Source organism: Zingiber officinale, chromosome 2B, assembly GCF_018446385.1.
Source record: "Zingiber officinale cultivar Zhangliang chromosome 2B, Zo_v1.1, whole genome shotgun sequence".
Classification (NCBI taxonomy): Eukaryota; Viridiplantae; Streptophyta; class Magnoliopsida; order Zingiberales; family Zingiberaceae; genus Zingiber; species Zingiber officinale.
In genome coordinates, this window is record NC_055989.1 from 151,117,555 (window position 1) to 151,137,805 (window position 20,251).

General features: G+C 37.6%; 2 protein-coding genes and 1 pseudogene across 2 annotated transcripts; all 3 read right to left on the reverse strand.

The window, feature by feature from the left end:
• Positions 1-7,283: 7,283 nt before the first annotated feature.
• Positions 7,284-10,882, reverse strand: LOC122047868 (mitochondrial uncoupling protein 1-like). Its single transcript, XM_042609384.1, has 9 exons — positions 10,669-10,882; positions 10,216-10,431; positions 10,047-10,125; positions 9,827-9,960; positions 9,652-9,750; positions 9,455-9,559; positions 8,578-8,652; positions 7,689-7,775; positions 7,284-7,537 (listed from the first exon to the last, which is right to left on the reverse strand). Exons 1-9 carry the CDS (start codon positions 10,747-10,749, stop codon positions 7,496-7,498), a joined length of 918 nt encoding a protein of 305 aa, XP_042465318.1. The 5' UTR covers positions 10,750-10,882; the 3' UTR covers positions 7,284-7,495.
• A 1,916-nt stretch (positions 10,883-12,798) lies between these two features.
• LOC122047870 lies at positions 12,799-13,849 on the reverse strand (annotated as a pseudogene).
• A 153-nt stretch (positions 13,850-14,002) lies between these two features.
• Positions 14,003-15,120, reverse strand: LOC122047869 (17.3 kDa class I heat shock protein-like). Its single transcript, XM_042609385.1, has one exon. It carries the CDS (start codon positions 15,007-15,009, stop codon positions 14,203-14,205), a length of 807 nt encoding a protein of 268 aa, XP_042465319.1. The 5' UTR covers positions 15,010-15,120; the 3' UTR covers positions 14,003-14,202.
• Positions 15,121-20,251: the final 5,131 nt, after the last annotated feature.

Genomic DNA, 20,251 nt, shown 5'->3' on the forward strand with positions numbered 1-20,251 from the left:
CTTCTTTTTTTTTTGTATGTTATTATCTGCTTTACCCTTTCTCGCAATGTAGTTGAGTGGTCTTTTCCATGTTTGTTGAAATGCCCATGTGAAATTGATTTGCCTTTTGCTATGTAAATCAAATCTTGATTTCATTTCTATGCTTGAAGTGAGCTAAAGCCAGATTGATCGAACTGATCGATCTGGGTAGTGTCTCTGCACGATACATTTGGATCGGACGACAGATCCTGAATCACTACCCCGGAATTGGAAGCAACGCTTGCTCTTGCTGCAATTCCTCTGAAGCCATCGAAGAGCTCTAAAGGTAAACTTATTCTCCAACTTGCACACAAAATGTGAGGTTTCTATGTACAATCTCGAATGAGTTCTAAATCTAAGATTCTGTTGAACACTAAGTTTTCGCTGAAACTGAAGCACGGTTTTTGTTCTAGATAATTGTTCCAAAAAATCACTCTCACAAAAAGTGAAAGAGTGTAGTTGTCCATACAGTTTCCCAAACATTCACATAGTTTGAATCTCAGCTATGATATATTATAGGATATTTTTCTCTAGTCGAATGATAAACTTGTGATGTTGGACTACTTAGCCCGCTGCAAGCACTTCTAGATTTTTGGCGGTGAAATTTTTTTTTGGGTACAGCTAGTCATCCTCAAGATTAGTCAGTCAAAGTATTGAATACCGCTAAAAAATAATAAAATAATAAAATCTCAAGATTTCACGCTCCAAGGGTATATTTATTCATCAAATCGGGCAATACCATCTAGTGCCAATATAAGTAATATGATACCCAACTCAGTTCATATAAAATAAATATTGATGCAAAATAAAAAGTTACTAACTTTTTAAATACTAATGTGGGTATATATGCATGAATATGAATATATGAATATGCTAAACTAAACAAGCTAAAACAAAATTCACAGATTCGACACGGAGAGAAAATCGTAAACAGAGGTAGCAAAAAATAAACCAGACAATTCAAAAGAGAATTCAAACTCAAGTGAGATTGATAGTCAGGACTTCTGAGCGACACGACATATTCTCTATCTACTAATCTAGAAGTCATAAGAAAAATAAGGGATAGTGAGTACAATGACTCAGCGGGTATAAGAAGAATAGTGCATAAACTACATAGGATAAGCAGATCAAAAGAAGCAGTCTTAGTAATGTTACTTACAATTAAAAGTAAGTGCACCAATATAATTATCTGCTAACAAAAGTATAAACAATAATATATCCCTCCAATAACTTGCTGAACTAGGTATAATTAATAAATTGGGAGTACATACAGTAAATCCAAAAATCACATGCAAAAAAACAAGCATATAACAAGTACTGACTGTGTGCAATTGCTATTACGAACGGGTCTCGTGGATAGTCAAGGTGTATCCCCCCCTGTCTGCAGGCAACAACATGTTGGTGGTGCTAGAAGCATCAGATCACTGAGCCTAGTTTTGATATTAGCAAAAGATTTAAAGTTAAGTTGTGTTATGATTTAATAATTTTGATTAAGTGTGCAGGAAAATCCTAGTTGAGGTTAGACAAAGAAGTCCTAATTGAACAGATTGGCTAAAGAAGTCCTGGTCGGATAGATTGGGCAAAGAAGTTTTGGTCAAGTAGACTGGGCAAAAGATTTGGTAGATCGAGGACATCAGACAGAAGTTCCAGGGATCGAGGACACTATGCGGGAAGCCCTAGGAGTCGCTGACACCAAACAGAAGTTTAGATGAGTCAAGGACCGGACATCTAGCGGGAAGTCCCGGAGGTCAAGATCGGATGCTGAGCAAAAGTCTAAACAGGTCTGGAGGACGGGATCTTTAGCAAAAAGGTAAACTCTCCTAAGAGAAGTAGGTGAGGACACATTCTCCGTTGAGGGAACAGTAGATGTTGGTCCAACCTAGGATTTCAGTGAAATCTGAAAGTCAGAACCAACCAGTCACAAGAGTACTGTCAAAACTATTTTACATCTGTTTTATATGCTTATGTGCTAACTTTGTGTTGTAGAGACATACATAGATCTTCGAATTATGCACACGTGGCCACTAACACAGCATGATTTCGAATCTTGAGTTAAAAGTTATGGACTTCGGAAGATTACTGTATCAAACTAGTAGATTAAAGGCACACCTATTGATTTGGAAGCGCCTTAGGTTGTTTGGAGGTGCCTCGGGTTGTTTGGAGGCACCTCAAACCAGAAAATTATCAAGTTGATAATGCACAAATTCATCAGATAAGCATCGTTAGAGGCGCCCTGGTCAGTCTGAGGCATCTCGGATACCTTATAAAAGCAGCCTACGACCCGAAGATTAATACTAATTCATTCTACGCTCAAACGATCTTCGTGCTTCTTCAAAATTCAATAATGACACTGCAACGCTGCTCTGACATCGACACTCTACTTTGGATCCGGTTTTCATGTCAGTATATTTTATTATTGCATTTGTCTTTTTCTTACGTGTTTTATAAGGATGGTAAACTTGTTACTGTTCATAATCTTTTTGTAAATGACGAATTGATAGTAGATTGCCTATTGAAAGTAATCAACGATCGCGGACCTTGGACTAGCAGTCGCTGGGCTGTGAACCAAGTAAAAAGAAATTGTCTTAGCATTGTTTTTGTCTATCTTATTCCCACTACGTTATCTTCTTGTGTTTTCGAAAAAAGTGAAAAAGCGATACATACTATTCACCCCCTCTAGTGCTCATCTTCGATCATACACATGTTACCACTATTTGATCTAGTGGGCAAACGGGATGAGATAGCTATCTAACTCCTTGGCTACTGACTACATACAATAATATGCTACCATGAATTAGTCTTGTGGACAGTCAGGATGTGTACCTAGCTATCTAGATATTGATTGTGGCAATAACATACTATTACAAATGGGTCTTGTGGGCAATCAAGGTGTACACATGACCATTGTTTGCACGCAACAACATGCTACCACAAATAGGTCTAATGGGCAAACAAGGTGAGGGTAGCTATGGATTGCGGGCAAGAACAAGCTACTGTAGATGGATCTCGTGACCCGTCCAAATGTATAATCATACAAAGCAATAATAAACAATAATAATTACATCCAAAAGTAAAACTCTACAAGCTACACCAAGATATCACTAACATAAAGACACAAATATAAGTAATAAATAATATGGATTGCAACGAGACTGCATAGATATAGATATCAAGTAGATTAAAATAAAGATAAACAACTAAATATCAACTCAAACAGTAAATACAGTGGAGTCAAGTAAACACAATAAATTAAAAAAAAATCATATACTAAAATCAAAATATAAAAGGAATGAACTATCTACCTTAAATTGTTAATTGTTCTAATTATCTCCAAGTTAAAGATATGTCTCGAGTTGGAATCCTATAACTAACATCCTAGTAATTAACTACAACTAATCTACATTGGTTAATTATTTATTCCCCTTTTTAAGTAATTGTTTAACCTGCTTAAATGCGGTGTAGAAATTCTTGTTGGATTGATTAAAGACTTATCAATCATGTAGTTCACTATGACTTAATTTAACCCATTAGCCATTAGTTAATCACCTAATTAACCAATGAATTAAATCAACCCATTAACACTACAATTAATTGGTTAGTAAAACGACTACTTAATTAAGCCAAATCATTTAATCAAAGTGTTAATTAGATCCGTTTATGGTGGAAAATTTTCGTGGGACCGGACCAATCTCCTCGGATGATAGTCAATGAGACTAACTGAAATTATTATTATTATTTTTTAAATTAGATCCGTTTATTAATCATTCTAATTTCTGAACTTATATCGAATTCAAATTAAAACCATTGACTAACTATTAACTAATTCATCGGCTAATTAACCAATCTATTAATCATCAACATTAAACTCCAGTAAATCAATTATCCTTAACTTGTTATGAAATTAATTAACAAATCCTAAACAATGATTCAGTCTAATCCCAATTCAATAATCATCTAATTACGACCCATTTAATTAATTGATAAGTTTAATTAATCAGATTAATTACCTTACAGCCAGCGGTGGAGAAAACGGTAAGTCGGCGGCCGAAGGCGGCAAAGGCTGCGTGGATTGAAGGCGGCAACGACCGCGGCAATGCACAACGGCGTCCGCTTGATAGTGGCGGCGGCAAGCACGTAGAGTAAAGGGAAGACGAGCGATTTGGACAAAATAAAAGGTTTCGGAGGTGCATCATGCACGATTAGGATTTGGAAGGCAACTATAAAATTAAACCCTAAGATTTGAATAAATTTAATTGATTAATATTTTCTTCTATTAAAATTCTAATTAAATCATTCCTGGATTGAACTTATTTCTATATAATTTTATTTCTAATTATTTATTAATTGAGTAATCATCATTTCAATTTAATTATTATTATTTTATTATATATAATAGGGGTGCAAACGAATCAAATAAAATCAAATAATATGAAAATATTGATATTTGTATGTGAACTTGAAAAATGTATATAATATTTGAAGTTGAAAATATAAATTGTTAGATTTGAAGAATTATACATGTGTTAAAAATTAATCTATGTTCTATTATAATAAATTTGTAATAATAAATTGAGCACCCCGTCGAGATGATAACAAAAGAAAAACAGAGAATATAAGAGTGTCTCAATCACCAGCTAATTTTCAAAATTGTTCATTGTCTTTATTTTTTATTTTCATTATCGTCAAAAAGAACATTGCATTTAAAAAAAAATATATATATATATATATATATATATATATATATATATATATATATATATATATATATATTAAAAGGCTGTCCTATCTTATTTTTCATCGTGATTTTTTTAGTGTTATTGTATCGATTAGAATCCAAACTACTATAAGCAAGTAATTAATTTTGTTCTGCATTGTAATAATTATGATCAAAATTGCTAATTTTATTAAATTGAAGCAATTTTAATCAAATTAAATAAATTTTGACTAAATTAGAAAAGAATCTTTTGGCTTTACAATGTTCCATACATAGTAATTTTACTCTATATTGAAATTTTTTTGATAAAACGGTTATAGTAATAGAACATTTTTAAGATAAGAAAAAAATAAAATAAAATGCTCTTTTAATATGCAAATTGCTTCTCCCACCCTCGACACATTTCTCTCCCCGATCCCATCATAAAATTTAATTGTATTTACACTTATGCCCTTTTATGCTTATACTTTCTTTTTTTAAGTGATTTTATTTTTTTTGTTAACAATTAAAAAAACAAATATTTTTTTTTATTTTCACAGCTCAACATACATTTTTTAACATTTTTTTTTGGCAATTTTTTGAAACATTTGTTTGGCCGGCCTCAACATTGTTTTATTGGTTTTGTTTATTTTTTTTTAAATAAAACCAATAAAAAAATCAAACAAAATTTAAAAAAAAAGTGAAATGTAAAGAGTATAACATATAATAATAAAATTATTAAAAAAATAAAATTGATAAAAAAAAAAACTCGTTAAAAAAATAAAATCAATCAAATAAAATAAATAAAACTAAAAAACAAAATTTGGATGAGGAAACAAAAAAGATGGCATAAATGTAAATAATAAGATGGGTAAAGCAGTTCTCTTTTAATATATATATATATATATATATATATATATATATATATATATATATATATATATATATATATATATATATATATATATTACTATTTTATTAAAAATCTCTCCTCTTTACTAACTAATTTTGGTGAAAACCTAAAATGCATTTACGTTAATGCCCTTTTTTTCTATTTATACTAAAAATAATTCCAAGATTTATTAGTAATTCCACAAGCGAAACAATCAGTGATCTAGAGTTCAAGACTCAGCTACAGTGTATTATTATGAATTTTTCTCATCATTAATTTTCTCTAGTTGTTTTATATAAAAATATATAGTTCTCTTTAATCCCATATCTTAGAATTGACAATACTATGATCAAAGAAACTTCTATAAATATTTTAGGCCGACGATGTTAAAAAATATATTTTTCTTAATTTTTTTTACTAAGACAAGTATAATATTAAATTTAAAAAATATACTTTTCTTAGTTTTTTCTTAGTTTTGCATAATATTTATTTTTTTTCTATTGTATGGATCTGACGAATCTTATACAAATAATTAATTCTTGGTTTATAAGGGTGACACTAGAAAATCTAAACAATTTAAATTTTCAAAGACCCAAATAATTTATATAATATTATATTACATACACGTTCGTGTGCACGATCACAATAGGAGAGTAAATATAATATTATCTTAATAGAAAAATTACTTCTGTCAATTATAAATTGACTTTATAATTTAACTTACAGTTGAATTATGAGTGATACAGATAAAAGAGTAAATAGGATTATTATTATTTTATTATAATTGTTGAAGCTATTGTGAAAAGAAAAAAAAAAAATCACATTTTTATGGCAAAGACAAAAGCCATTAAGGAATCGACTACTAGGGAAAGAAAACACGAATTCAACAAAGAAAACAAAGAAAAGATCCGAACTTTAGATTTTGTTTTTTCTTCAATTACTGACGGAAATCAAGAACACGAGAAGGAGGATTAAGATGGAAAGGTGAGGCCTTTCCTCTCTCAAAAGATCGAAACTTCGACACTTGCAGAGATTTCGTGTTCGATCAATTACAGAAATCAAGAAGAACATGACCAGATCTCCCGGAGAAGACCTTTCCTCCTCTTCCTCTATCAAAACTTCCAAGGATATTTCCCTCGATTATAGACCGAAAAGGATGAAATTTCCAAAGATAATTCAGGCACTTTAGTGGAAATTTTCTCTTTTCGATCATTGAGAGAAAACAAGAAGAAGAGGTTTACTAAAGGTTTAATAATAATTTTTTTAATAAATAAACGACAAATAGTCCATCCTTTAATAAAATAAACACTAAAAAAATTTTAGCACGAATTTTTTTCTCTCAAATTTTAAATTTATCCTCGAATGCTTTGTTTTATTTGAAAGAGATGAAAGGAAGTGAGAATATTAAATAAATTATATTTTATGATGTTTTATAAAGTTACACAATTAATATACAATTTTAAATTTTAAACTTACATTGGAATTTAGCAATATTGGAGTTGTTCAAATTAGACAAAAGTACTAAATTATCAAATTTTGACCTAATTAGTTTAGTCAACTTGAGGATTTTAATCATTTTTATTAGAATCTTTGGATGTTTTAAATTAAAGTCGTCCCAGGGAAAAGGAGACATGATGAAAGGAACAAAGGAGAGCAATCTTCCTTGTTGACAAACTATCATCAAAGGGAATGCCAAATTGTTTTTAAAGCAAATTAACAAAAGTAATTATCAAAGCTTTGAGTTGATAATGACCAAAAAATATGAGCATTAATAAGATTTCAATGTTTAATCTCAATAAGATCTGAAGAAATCATTCTGTCCTTTGCTATAAATTGATGATTCGAATGCACTAATTAATGCTCTTTTTATTCACCTGAATCTGGACAGTTTCTCAATGTTTATCTGGAACTTCTTTTGCAAAGAGCTTTTTGACCTGCCAACCAACAATGAATTAGAAGAGAATCAAATTAGTGAGTGATTCATGATCAAGTAGAAGAGAGTGTTCTTGCTGATATATGCATTTTTATTATTTTTTAGATTGAATGTGCAAACTTGAAAATAAGAAGATTAGCTATTGACATTACCTGTTCCAAAGTCAAGAACATTATGACATTCCATGATCCGAGGCGACCGAAGTTTGGAAGGAAGCCTTTATAAAAAGCCAAAGGTCCCTGAGAAAGAAAGCGAGGAAAAAATAGTCAGTGTTTCATTTTGGCACGAATTTATCATTGTCGTTGCCATTATGATCGTGCTATGGGAAAACCATTACTTCCCTCTAAATTGCATGTATGTTATTGTTTCATATCACCAACTATGAAAAATATACTGAGCATAGACATCTTGTTATCATTTTCTTATACTCTTCTAGATGATGCAAAATGAGATCCCTCGCCCATTTAACGAAGAACATATCATGACCCAAGTGAAATAGAAAACAAGCCGACTTGGTGGTGGAAGGGCTTCAAGTGGCTTGCTTACTTGGCTGGGAGGAAAGAGAGGAAGGAGGTAAAGGAACACAAAAGTACACATGAGTTTCATGTTCCTATCCATCCACTTGAGTAAACATGTCAGCAATGTTCGAATATATAGGGCTGTTAAGCATCTAACATTTTGAATAAGCTACAGAGGAGCAGCACACCAAGTAGGATTTATGAAATCCGATCGTTCAGATCACAATTATTAGAGCATCGACTAATATCAAAGAAACTACAAAAAACTGATCATGGCATATAGTAAGTTTCACAAATCAACACTGGTTTGTCTTCGAGTATTATATTGTTTGTAGAAGCATCCTAGATGTAATCCAACTTGATTGACTTGAGACAAAATTTTACTCTATTTACAAGTTAACTCTAGCTAATAACACGTTGAAAATATTTTATCATATAAATTGCACAAAGAAAGAAACTTAGCATAAATAAAATAAAGTAAGATGTTTAATGAAAAGATAGAAGCATTAGGCATAAAGAGTACTTCATTTTTCATAGTCTTGACGAAACAATCTACAGTGCTTCTGTATGCTGAATCTCCCATCATTCTTGACTTAACCTACCAAAATACATTTCCAAAATGAGGATGACATATATAGAAAAAAGTTTGAAAAATATATACACTGATTATGCACCTTTTCTAACAACTTTTGCTATTTTATTCTTAGGAATATTTCGACGCTAGGATGCAACATTAATAACAAGCATGTTCCAATTAGTTGGGAACAAATATATGGATCTCATCCTGCCATTACCAAGGATATTTACATGGCTAAGATGCTAAAAGAAAATAATTTTTACTGAGAGAACTAACAGAAGGTTTGTTTCAAATATTATCAAAAGCAGTTTGATCAAGAAGGGTAATAAGATAGGATAGAAAATCTTTTCATTTTTATTCATCAGTGTATTCATTGGGAAACTATCATAGTGACATACAGTTGATGCCCAAATGACATTTCAAACAACTGAACCTCCAGACACATCCTGTAAACCAAAGATTTAGTTAAGCTTAAGGCTGTAATCTAATACTAGAGCAGAAATATTTAAATATTCAGAATAATGCTCACATTCTTTAGGCCGTGTAGGCAAAATAACACTTTTATTTTGTTAGATTCTGCATAAATTCTAATTTCATCCTGATAGGAAAATGTCTGAACTGAAAACATATTGATTTAAATACTCCATTCTTCTTTATGACTTGTTCTAGCTACTAAATTGCATTAATACAAATGTATAAGCAAGAAGAGTGAGTGATACATAATTTCATATAGAAATTGGTGCTTGTACAAGTGTGTTCCTAGTTAATGGAAATCAATTGAATAAACTACACAATGACTGAATTGACGGAATGAGAAACTTACCACATCAACAGGAGAACCGATACAAACAGCAAAAAATCCAGCACCTAGACCAGATAGCAGATGAGTAAAAACATTGTCTGTAAATCCAGGAATTTTCAGAATTGTCTGCACCAAAAAATGCACAATTTAGATTTCATTGAAATTCAATAGCAAATCAAGAATGAAACTTTGCCATGAGATACTATCAGAAGCTTCACCTGCTTGACTTCATCATAACTAGCCAATTCAGCAGCATTTATAATGGCATTACGTGCAATATTAGGCCCAAGACCAGTCCAGAGAGCCCCAAACCCTTCCTAGATTGTAATATAGAATAAAATTCAGCTAGCAACATACTTGAGGTAATTAAGTCATAATCTCTTATGTCATTACCTGCCTGACAATTGTTGAGTAAGCATTCAGTGCTCCTGAATACCGTCTAGGTACGCCTGGTGGAAGCTTTCCTTCAGCTTGGAGACGAACTTTTACAAGATCAGTTGGATTTGCCACAGTGATCCCAAGTGCACCTAATTACATTGTCCAAACCATGTCACTTGTCTAGTCTATTTGTCAAGCAGTTATTCAAAGCAATATGATATCTGAATTGCATTACCAGTTGTGAGTCCAGCAAGTATTTTCTTAGACAGAGGAACATCTCCCACATGATTCTCACCGACATAAAAATTTCTAACCTGAAAATACATGCAAAATAGAATCCTGTACCGACACAGAACAACAAAATTGAAGCATCCAGCTATCTACAAAAGACATTTGAGGCTTACAGGCTCATACAACCCGATTCGCAGCCCTCCAAAAACACATTGACGATGCAGCCCGGGAACAATGCCTTTCCAGAGGGCCGTCGCCCCTTCCTCCCTTGCGATGGTTGCGACAGTGCCCAACATTCCTCTGTACTTTGGCATGGCTGAGGCATCCGTAGATGCTTGCTTCTGCAGCTGAAGCCTGACTTTTGCAGTGTCCAGAGGGATAGTGCAGATCTGAAATAAATGCAAAGCACGAAAAAAAAGGGTTATAAACTCACTACGATTTTGACCCCTTGACTGTTCCATATTCCCATAACCAAAGGTTACGATCAAGAAGAAAGCTAACAACTTCAACCTAATCTATGATCTCCCAGCTTTCCCAATCTTCGGGCAGGAAGCAATCGTGAAGATCAAACGCGTAACAACCCTAAAAGCGAGATGGAATCAACGGGCGATCGTCCGATGACTTACCTCGGCGAAGCAGGCGGCGATGGCGCTGCTGGCGAACCTCCCAGCAAAGGAGATCTCGATCTTGGAGCCGTGATCGCCCATGGCAGCAGCAGCTCAGCACAAATCCGTAAAGCCGGAAGAAGGAGAAGAGATTGATCGTTCGATTCAGGGTTTTAATAGCGAGGGATTTGGCGCCCGAAAAGAAGAGAACCAATTTGGCCACCGTATATGCTGATGAGCATCGAAGTCATATATCTGCTACGTAGCGTTTACCTTCTATTTGATTGGACAAAAGCGACGGCAGCGATGGGAATGCAGAAAGATTGCGTTGGGTAATTGTAGGGGTACATCTAACTGGTCCCTTTTAGTTGTCTTTATCTATTGCAGTGAGTCCGCGACCGCAAGCATCTAATGAGTAACCGAAAGTTTCCAATAAAATTAATATAAATAAAACAAGCGATAAATTAGAGAGAAATCTTCAGTTGCAACTTTAATTTTCTATATAGTCTCTAATTATAAAACTTTTATTAAGTTTTTAATGTAGTTTCCAATTATAAAAATTTTTATGTCATTTTTTACCTGTAAAATTTTATTTGCTTTAATTTTTTTTTATGTAAATATTCTTACCTAATTACCTCTCAAATTTTTTAGATATAAAAGGTATAAAAATGAACATAATTTCTTTTAAAGTCAGTACTTTATACTAGAATCTATTATATTTTTTATCAAAATTGTCCCTCTATTTTTAGGTAGAAAGTCTAAAAACAAATATAATTTCGGTTAAATTCAGCACTTTACATTAGAATCGAGTATATTTTTTATTAAATTAATTCTGATTTTTTTTTCTGCTTAATATAATTCCTCTTAAATTTAGTATCATTTAAAAAAAATCTAGTATATTTTTTATCCAATTGAGGTGGAAAAAGAATTATACTCAATTTGATAACAAATATACTAAATTAAGTATAATTCTCTTAAAGTCAGCGCTTTATACTAAATCGAGTATATTTTTTTTTTATCAAAATTACCTCTCATACTTTTTAAGTATAAATAATCTAAAAACAAATATAATTTCTGTTAAATTCAGCACTTTAAACTAGAATCGATTATAGTTTCTATTAAATTGAACACGACTTTTTTTCCAGCTTAATATAATTCTTCCTAAATTTAGCATAATTTAAAAAAAAATATAATATATTTTTTATCCAATTGAGTACCATTTAAAAACAATATAGTATATTTTTCCTCCAATTGAGGTGGAAAAAGAATCGTACTCAACTTAATAAAAAATATACTAGATTTTAGTTTAATATACTAAATTTAAGAGAAATTATACTCATTTTTATATTTTTTATACCTAAAAATATTAAAAGTAATTAGGTAAATATATTTGACTGGAGGTGAAAATAAAGATTTTCCCGTAAATAAGCAATTTAATGACTTACTAGTTTAAGCTAAAAATAGCAAGTTTGATAATAAACAAGAATTTAATTAGTCATTGGTCATTACAATGACTTTAATTTTAGTAAATATTCAAATTGGTTAATGTTTTTTTTTGGCAGAAAAAAAACCGCTTTAATGTGTATAAATTATACTTTTAATTTACTTTCAATCAATCAAGAGATTAAAAAGAGTAATTTAATGAATCATAAACACCTCAAAAAAATATATTAAAAATTATTAAAATAATATTTCATTCATAATTTAATATTTAAAATAACTTTCTTCAAACTTTAATCAAAACTATAAAAAAAAAATAACCAGGGTCATGTGCCAAAGATGCGACGCTTAAATTTACCACCTATGGGATATTACCAAAAAATAAAAAACTACACCAAAATAAAATATAAAAAAATATTTTTAAATATCAAATTACGAACTAAATATTATTCTATTTTTTCAAATAAATGTCATTTTAATTTCTACCAAATTTTTTAAGCTCGTACTGATCAAAACATTTTCTCAGACCAACAAGTTATTTTCTATAGAATAAAATATTATTTATGATATTTCAACTATTATAGAATGCAAAATAAATATTTTTTTTGTAATCATCATCTTGATATAAAATAGTTTCCAGAAAAAATATTGTTTTACAATAAAAAAGAAGTAAACACTCTTTCAGAGTGAACTTTAATGAAAGTGTGTGGATTGCGCTATGATCTTTGGTGTTGGGATGGGAGGTTAACGAATCAGCGATGCATTTAGCGGAATAATTGGGATTTGATTGTGAGATCATAAGAGTTTGGTATGAAAATTGTCTCAATCCTGTTTGAGAACTCCCAAAATCCATTATCCTTTTCGGATAAAGCACAGACCAGAGTAACAAAGAGTCCACGTAGGAAACCCGATATTAACCACGAAAGATTTGTGCATTGTTTATTATCGAATGCAGTAGCGATAGGACATTCGGACGGAGGAGAAGTAAAACAACCCCAAATCACGAAACGAAGCAGGCGAATAGGCAAGTTAGACGTTGGGAACTAACCGGAGATCTCGATCGACTTGACGATGGGCTTCTTGACCGATTCCTTGGGCACGGTGACCGAGAGCACTCCGTTCTCCATCGCGGCCTTGACCTGATCCGCCTTGGCGTTCGCCGGCAGGCGGAACCTGCGCAGGAACTTGCCGCTGCTGCGTTCGACACGGTGCCAGGTGTCGGTCTTTACTGGCGCTGGCGGGTGCGCTCGCCGCTGATCTGGAGGACAGATCCGTCCTCCACCTCGACCTTGACGTCCCCCTTGCGCAGGCCGCGGAGACGTGTGCAATAAAGACGTGTGCATTGGGGGTCTCCTTCCAGTCGACGCGGGCGTCAGCGACAGCCGCGAAGGCAGGGTCGTCCCCGAATCCGAAGCGGGGGAAGGAGAGGCGGGCGTCGAAGGGGAAGAACTTGAAGGCGTCGAAGAGGTCAAGGGAGAAGGGATCGAAGAGGCTGCCCCGCCGGGGACCAACGCCGAAGGGAGTTATCGACATCTTGTGGTGGCCTGATCGCGTAAAGAAGAAGAAGAAACGCGAAGGCGAGGCTTCTGTAGAATTCTATGGCTTCTTGGGCTTCTGGAAGGGGCTGGGCCGGGTGGACAGGAGCTTAGTTCTGGACCGGGTTGGGCCGGAGCTTCGCTCACAATTTTAGGTACAAGGTATGCATTCCGATAGTGCAAAACTTCTTCTCACGAACAAGGATTTAGAGCATTTTGGATGGGGAATTTTGTGATGATAATTAGTTCGTCAAGGACTAGGAAATAGTGAGTTTGGGTGGCAAGTTACTGAATGAAAATTGTCTAACAATCCTGTTAGAGAACTCTCAAAATCGATTTATCCTTTTCGGCTAAAGCACAAATCAGCGCAACACAGTTCATGCAGTAAATCCGACATGTAAAACTGGAAAGATTTATACATTGTCTATTAATAGCATCAAAAGCAGTAACGATAGGCCACACAAACGGAAGAGAAGCCAGACAACGACCCTAAATCACGAAACGAAGAAGCAGGCGAATCGACAATGAAGCATTGTAGCGACGCAAAATGACTACGGGGAAACATGTCAGAAGCAAGGAACTAACCGGAGATATTGATCGACTTACCGCTGGCCTTCTTGGCCGGCTGCTTGACCACTTCCTTAGGCACGGTGACCGTGAGCATTCGGTTCTGCATCGCGACCTCGACCTGATCCGCCTTGACGTTCGCCGGCAGGCGGAACCTGCGCAGGACCTCGCCGCCGCTGTCGGCCTTCTTCTCGCGCGCAACACGAGGCCTGGTGTCGGTCTTCTTCTCGCTCTCGACGCGGTGCCAGGTCTCCGTTATCTTTTCGCGCTCGACGCGGTGCCAGGTCTCAGTCGTCTTCTCGCGCTCGACAAGGTGCCGGGTCTCGATCTTCTTCTCGCGCTTGCAGTTGCGCTCGCCGCTGATCTGGACGGAAGATCCGCCCACCTCGACCTTGACGCCCCTCTTGTGCCGGCCGGGGATACCGGCATTGAAGAAGCGGGCGTCAGCGACAACGGAAGCCTTCTCGAGCTCAACGTGGTGCTGGGTGTCGGTCTTCTTCTCGCGCTTGCAGTTGCGCTCGCCGCTGATATGTACGGAAGATCCGCCCACCTCGACCTTGACGCCCCTCTTGTGCCGACCGGGGAGATCGGCCTTGAAGACGCGAGCTTCGCGGGTCTCCTTCCAGTCGACGCGGGCGTCGGCGACAGCCGAGAAGGCAGAGTCGTCCCCGAAGCCGGAGCGGGGGAAGGAGTGGTCGGAGTAGGAGGGGTCAAGGAAGAAGGGATCGAGGGGGCTGCTCCGCCGGGTACTGAAGCCGAAGGCGAAGGGACGGAACGACATCTTGTGGTCCTGGTTGTTTCCTGGTGTCTGCACTTCCATATAAGGAAGAGGGGAAGAGAAACTTTATTGCGCACTCCGCCCACTCCGCCCTCGTCCATCCATGTCTGCAAATGTGTTCAGGCCACTCCCCTACTTGAACTACCCAACGTCTAGTCGCATCACAAGCTCGCCGCGTGTTCGTACTGCAGGTAAGGTTTGTAGGTATCTAATTTCCACGTAAATGAAAGTAAATAAAAAAATTTCATGGGAGAGCCGAAACTTGGAGGCGAAGGGACGAGGTTTAGTCCGTTGGGTTTCTTTTTCACCGAGCAATTTAATGAGTTCTTAATAGCTATAAATAGCAGGTAAGTTTGAAAACAAATAAGTAATTACCGTTAAATTATTGTTTATAGAATAAAATATTATTTATGATATTTTCAACTATTATAGGATAAAAAATAAAAATGTTTTTATCGTTATTTTGATATAAAATAGTTTCAAGAGAAAAACTGCGCATTTAAAGGAATAATTGGGATTTGATTGTGAGCTCATTAAGAGTTTGGATTAGAAACAATCCTGTTGGAGAACTCCCGAAATTCATTCATCCTTATCGGGTAAGGGCATTCACATTGCCATTAATGCGTTTGCGTTAACATCAGTATGTTATTTTTTTTAATTGGTAGATATTAACATGTACAGAGAATTAAATTCGCTAATACTGCAATGCTACTAAGTACATCTCCAATAATTTAAATTTTGAATGAGTTTTTTTTGAAAATTTTAATATGCCACATCAACATTATAAAAATTCATTGAAATATTCCTAATAATTAAAACTCTAAGTGAACTTTTTTATAATTCTCTCCACATGTAATTACATAACTCATGCACATTAATTCTCTCCATAAGTGGACTTATTATTAATTATTTATAAAATGAACATTATAAAACATTATGACAATCATTGACATTAATTATTAACTCTATGTTTAAGAGAAAAAAGCAGGTTTGAAAACTCAAACCTGCTCTTAAATTAAAAACACCAAACCTTATATACATAACCATAAAAGCTCTTTTTGATGAGGTTTTTCAATTTTACAAACCTCTAATAAAGCTTGCATTAAAAATGCTCTTAAAAAGTGTCCAGGTTAACATTAACGTTTAAGTATCAATATCAATATTTTAAGAACATCCATAACTCATTTTTATTATAGACTCGCCATCTCATTTATATCTTTTGACCTATATTTCTTTCATTATAATAACATATATTTTTTGTTATATTTTTTAAAATCAACTTTCATTATTTATAAATTTAACGGTTCATTTAATCATCTTAAAATTATATCAAATTAAATAAATATATTTTAAAATATTTAAATTATTATTATTATTTAATAATAATATCACTTTTTTTTAAAAAAATATTGTTTTTAAAAAATAATATTAAAATTTTATTATTATAATCATCTTACTGTTTTTAAAATTTATAATTTTTTGATAAATAAAATTTAAAAAAAAATACACACATGATTTGACCACCCTGAACCCATCCCGAGCTGGCCCACCCCATGTTTACTTGAACACGTTCAAAACCTTGAATATATTTAAGAGAAGGCACCCTTTCACAATAGTTTAACACCACGAAAATGTTATAACACTTTATTAATACATCACATTATGGATGCTCTAATGCACATATTAGAGTAACACGGAGTAAATCAGATGTAAAACTTGAAAGATTTGTACAAATTAACTCAAAATAAGTAGGCAAATAAAAATAATAGCGGAGTCGATCCAGGTCATTTACCCGGGTTGATCTCAGATTATGGGCAACGAGTGTCAACGCCTATGTCGTCGCCCTAGACTACTTCCTCAATTTCTTGTGCTTTTCTATTTGTTTTGCTGTATGATCCGGCGGTAAGAATGGGGGACCCACTTCCTGAAGGGTCTCAGCTTGAGGACCGATGAAAGGCTGACTAAGCGGTTAATGGCCGCGCCGAGTAGCTGAGTAAGTCCGAGCGGATCTAGAGACAGCCCATCCAGGGGCTTGAATTTCCGACGCCAAGGCAGGAGGATCGAAGGGCCGAGCGGGAGTCCGCTCGGCTGCGGCCAAAGGGCCGAGCGGGTTGTCCGTTCGGCCAAGATAAGGGCGAGGGTACAAAGGTGGCCGAGCGGCCTATGCTCTCGACTCGGGATATGGGATATCAGCAGAAGCATGTCTGATGATTAGGCCGTACACAAGATCGCACGATGGAGGATCTTGCCGTCACATCATGGAAAGGTTGATACAGTAGCAGTATGGCCTCATGGACGTCTTCCTGCCAGATCCATATCTGGGCATGGCCCTTCTGACAGATCCATGCCTGGGCATGGTCAAAGGCAGGTGGTTGCTTTTATTGGCGCGCCCAGGCTTCTTCGAGAGGCCTATATAAGGCCTCCATTTCTTCACCGGAGGTATGAGAAAAGTCTTCATCTTGAGGCCACCTATTCGTGATTCTTCGCCTGACTTGAGCGTCGGAGGGCCGTCGCCGGGACACCCCTCCCGGCTCGGTTTTGCTGCAGGTTCGCCGGAGCGCTCGAGGATTCAGCAGGGAGCGCCGCGTGCCCAGTGTCCGTTGACTCCTGATTCGGACAGGATCAAATTGGCGCCGTCTGTGGGAACGCTCCTGCATCAGACTGGAAACAATGGATGAGGCTGGACGACAACACACGGTGGCGCTTTCGACGGAAGAACTCGAAGCTCTGGTCGAGATAAGGGCCACCAAACTTGTGGAACAAAAACAGAAAGCAGCAGCCGAGCGGCCTGAGCAACAAGCAACATCTGCGTCAGGCCGTGGAGCGCGAACCACCTCCAGCCTTACCGGGCAGGGTGAAAGGTGTGCCTATGTAAATCATCTTGTGTACTTTTTTCGACTGAATACTTGAAATGCAGAAACGAAAAATCAAAAGAACAAATAAGGCACCGCCAACAAAAAAAAAACGAAGGCCCCGAGCCACTCGGCCGGAGGTAAATGGGTCGAGCCAAGCGCTCGAAAATTGAAGGCCCGGTACCATTCGGACGGAGGTATATTATCCTAGCCAAAATGCTCGACGAAGCAGACCCTGAGTCATTCGGCCAGGAGTACGTTCTCCAAGCTAGGGAGCAAAAAGATGAAAACATATGGAGCATTCTCCGCTGAACGGCGTATGCATTTAGATTCGTAAGAAAATGACCCGTGCCGGTCGGATGGGCATAAAATTTGTACGAGCACGGGAAAAGTTATGAAGGCCAAGGTCGCTTGACCTGGTAAGGAGTTAGCCTTGAAGGTCGTCTAGCCCAGACGTTAAACCGTAGAGCCGCGCCGATCGGCTATAAACATCCGCGCCGACGAGCACCGTCGTTAAAAATCGAGAGCCGCGCCGATCGGCTATAAACATCCACGCCGACGAGCACTGTAGTTAAAAATCGAGAGCCGCGCCGATCGGCTATAAACATCCGCGCCGACGAGCACCGTCGTTAAAAATCAAGTCGGTCCGGCGACTATAAATACCCCGAGCGGACGAACGAATATCAGAGTAAGAAACCGCGGAAACTACAAATATTAAAACATTCAGGCCCGATTGGGGGTTGGTCCTTCGATACTCGGCGTTTGTTGACTTCACGCAGGCAAGATACGTGCAGAGCGAGTAGGCCTCCCCGCTCGGACTTTATGCAATGGGCCAAGCCGATCGGACGCGTGAGGGAGAACGCTTAAGAGCATAACTGACTCTAAGCATCAACGTTAAGCAAACAGAAGAATATTATGGACAATGAGTAAGAAGACAAGCAAAGGGGCATCGTTTCATTAGAAGAAAAATTATGTCGAACGGCACGTACAAAAATTTTACATCCGCCGAGCGGATGAAATACAGAAAGTACTTGAAATAACCTGCATCACTCCGGATCCTCAGAATTAAAAAAGGCGTCCGGGATGTCGTCAATCATGGCCGCCAGTTCAGGAGGGAGAATGCTCAGGTCAGCAGGAAGGTGCCCCCCCTTCTTAAAGTACGCCGTGGTGACCTTGACCGCCTCGATGAAGGTTGAGGAGACGTTGCCACCGAACTTTTCGCCAAAGCGCTCCGAGCGGAGGTATTCCTGGCGCGCTGCTGCTAGGCGACTCGGCTCTCCCTCCTTATATTTTTTGAGTGCCGCTCGGGAAGCGGTTAAGGTATCTTGGACTGCCTTCAAGTCCACCTCGGCCTTTGTGCGTTCTGCCGAACGGTCCTCTCGCTCGGCGTTCAGCTGGGCGTTAAGATCCTTGGATTTCTGATCTAGGGCCCGGACTTCAACCTTCATCTTATCCAGATCCGCGATCGCCCGCTTCTTCCGACTGCTGGCGCGCTTCACGTCTGCGTCGCGTATCTTCACCAGGCCTTCAAGTCGAGCCACCTCTGTAGCTAGGTCGGCGGCCTTCTTCTGTTCGGCCTCGAGGGCTTGTTTCTCCCGCTCGACCATGGGACCCCCCGACACTTGAAGTTTTTCCAAGAGCTCCTCCAACTCGGCTAGCCGATGGCTAGTGGCGATTTTCTCAGCCCAGCGCTGTAAAGGAAATAATGAAATCAGGAACCAAACAGTAGCATGACACAGGAAGAAAAATGAATTTACCTGAGTGGCCTGCTGCATGTTGTTGTCGCCGAGTTGCTTAGGCGTCATGAGGGCCACTTGAATCTGCGCGTCCTCAAAAAGCTTGGCGAGCAGACCCGTCAAGGTTATTTTGTGAACGGGGCTCGAGGGCCGATCGACGGACAGTAAATATTCCTCCGATGGGAATCGGAGGGTAGTCTTGATGGTTGGATGGCCGGACGGCGCTTCTTCAGTCGCGGCCGCCTGATGCGAGGACTCCCCTATAGTAGAAGTTTCGCCCAACCGACGTAAGCGGCGACGAGTCCGGGGAGGAGAGCCGAAGGGCTGTGCGGTGGGCGAAACCACAGGGGTCCCGATCTGTGATGGCGTACGATTCGGCAAAGTTACGCTGATCGGCGACTGTGTTTCCCCCTCTTGGGTCGGCGGAAGGCTGGAGTCTCTTCGACGTTTCCGCCGAACCTCCAATGGTGGATCTCCAACCTGGGGGACGCCCAGCTCGGCGGGGGCCGAGGAAACAGGATCCGCCTCAACCTCCGTTGAAGCGGATGGGGCAGCTTCTGTTTCCAGGGCGGACTGTGTCCCCCCCTCTCCTACATCCGCCGGGCGGCTAGGGATAAGACCCCGCTCGGCGAGTTCCTTTTTTGTGGTGGCCTCAATCTCCACGGCCTTCAACTTCAGATGATCAGTAGCCTTGGA

Coding starts and splice junctions, on each gene's coding strand:
- LOC122047869 (XM_042609385.1), bottom strand. CDS start 15,009: ATGGAAGTGCAGACACCAGGAAACAACCAGGACCACAAGATGTCGTTC.
- LOC122047868 (XM_042609384.1), bottom strand. CDS start 10,749: ATGGGCGATCACGGCTCCAAGATCGAGATCTCCTTTGCTGGGAGGTTC. Junction 9,560..9,651: donor GTTATGATGAAGTCAAGCAG/GTGAAGCTTCTG, acceptor TTTTTGGTGCAG/ACAATTCTGAAAATTCCTGG. Junction 8,653..9,454: donor TCGGTTCTCCTGTTGATGTG/GTAAGTTTCTCA, acceptor GTATTTTGGTAG/GTTAAGTCAAGAATGATGGG.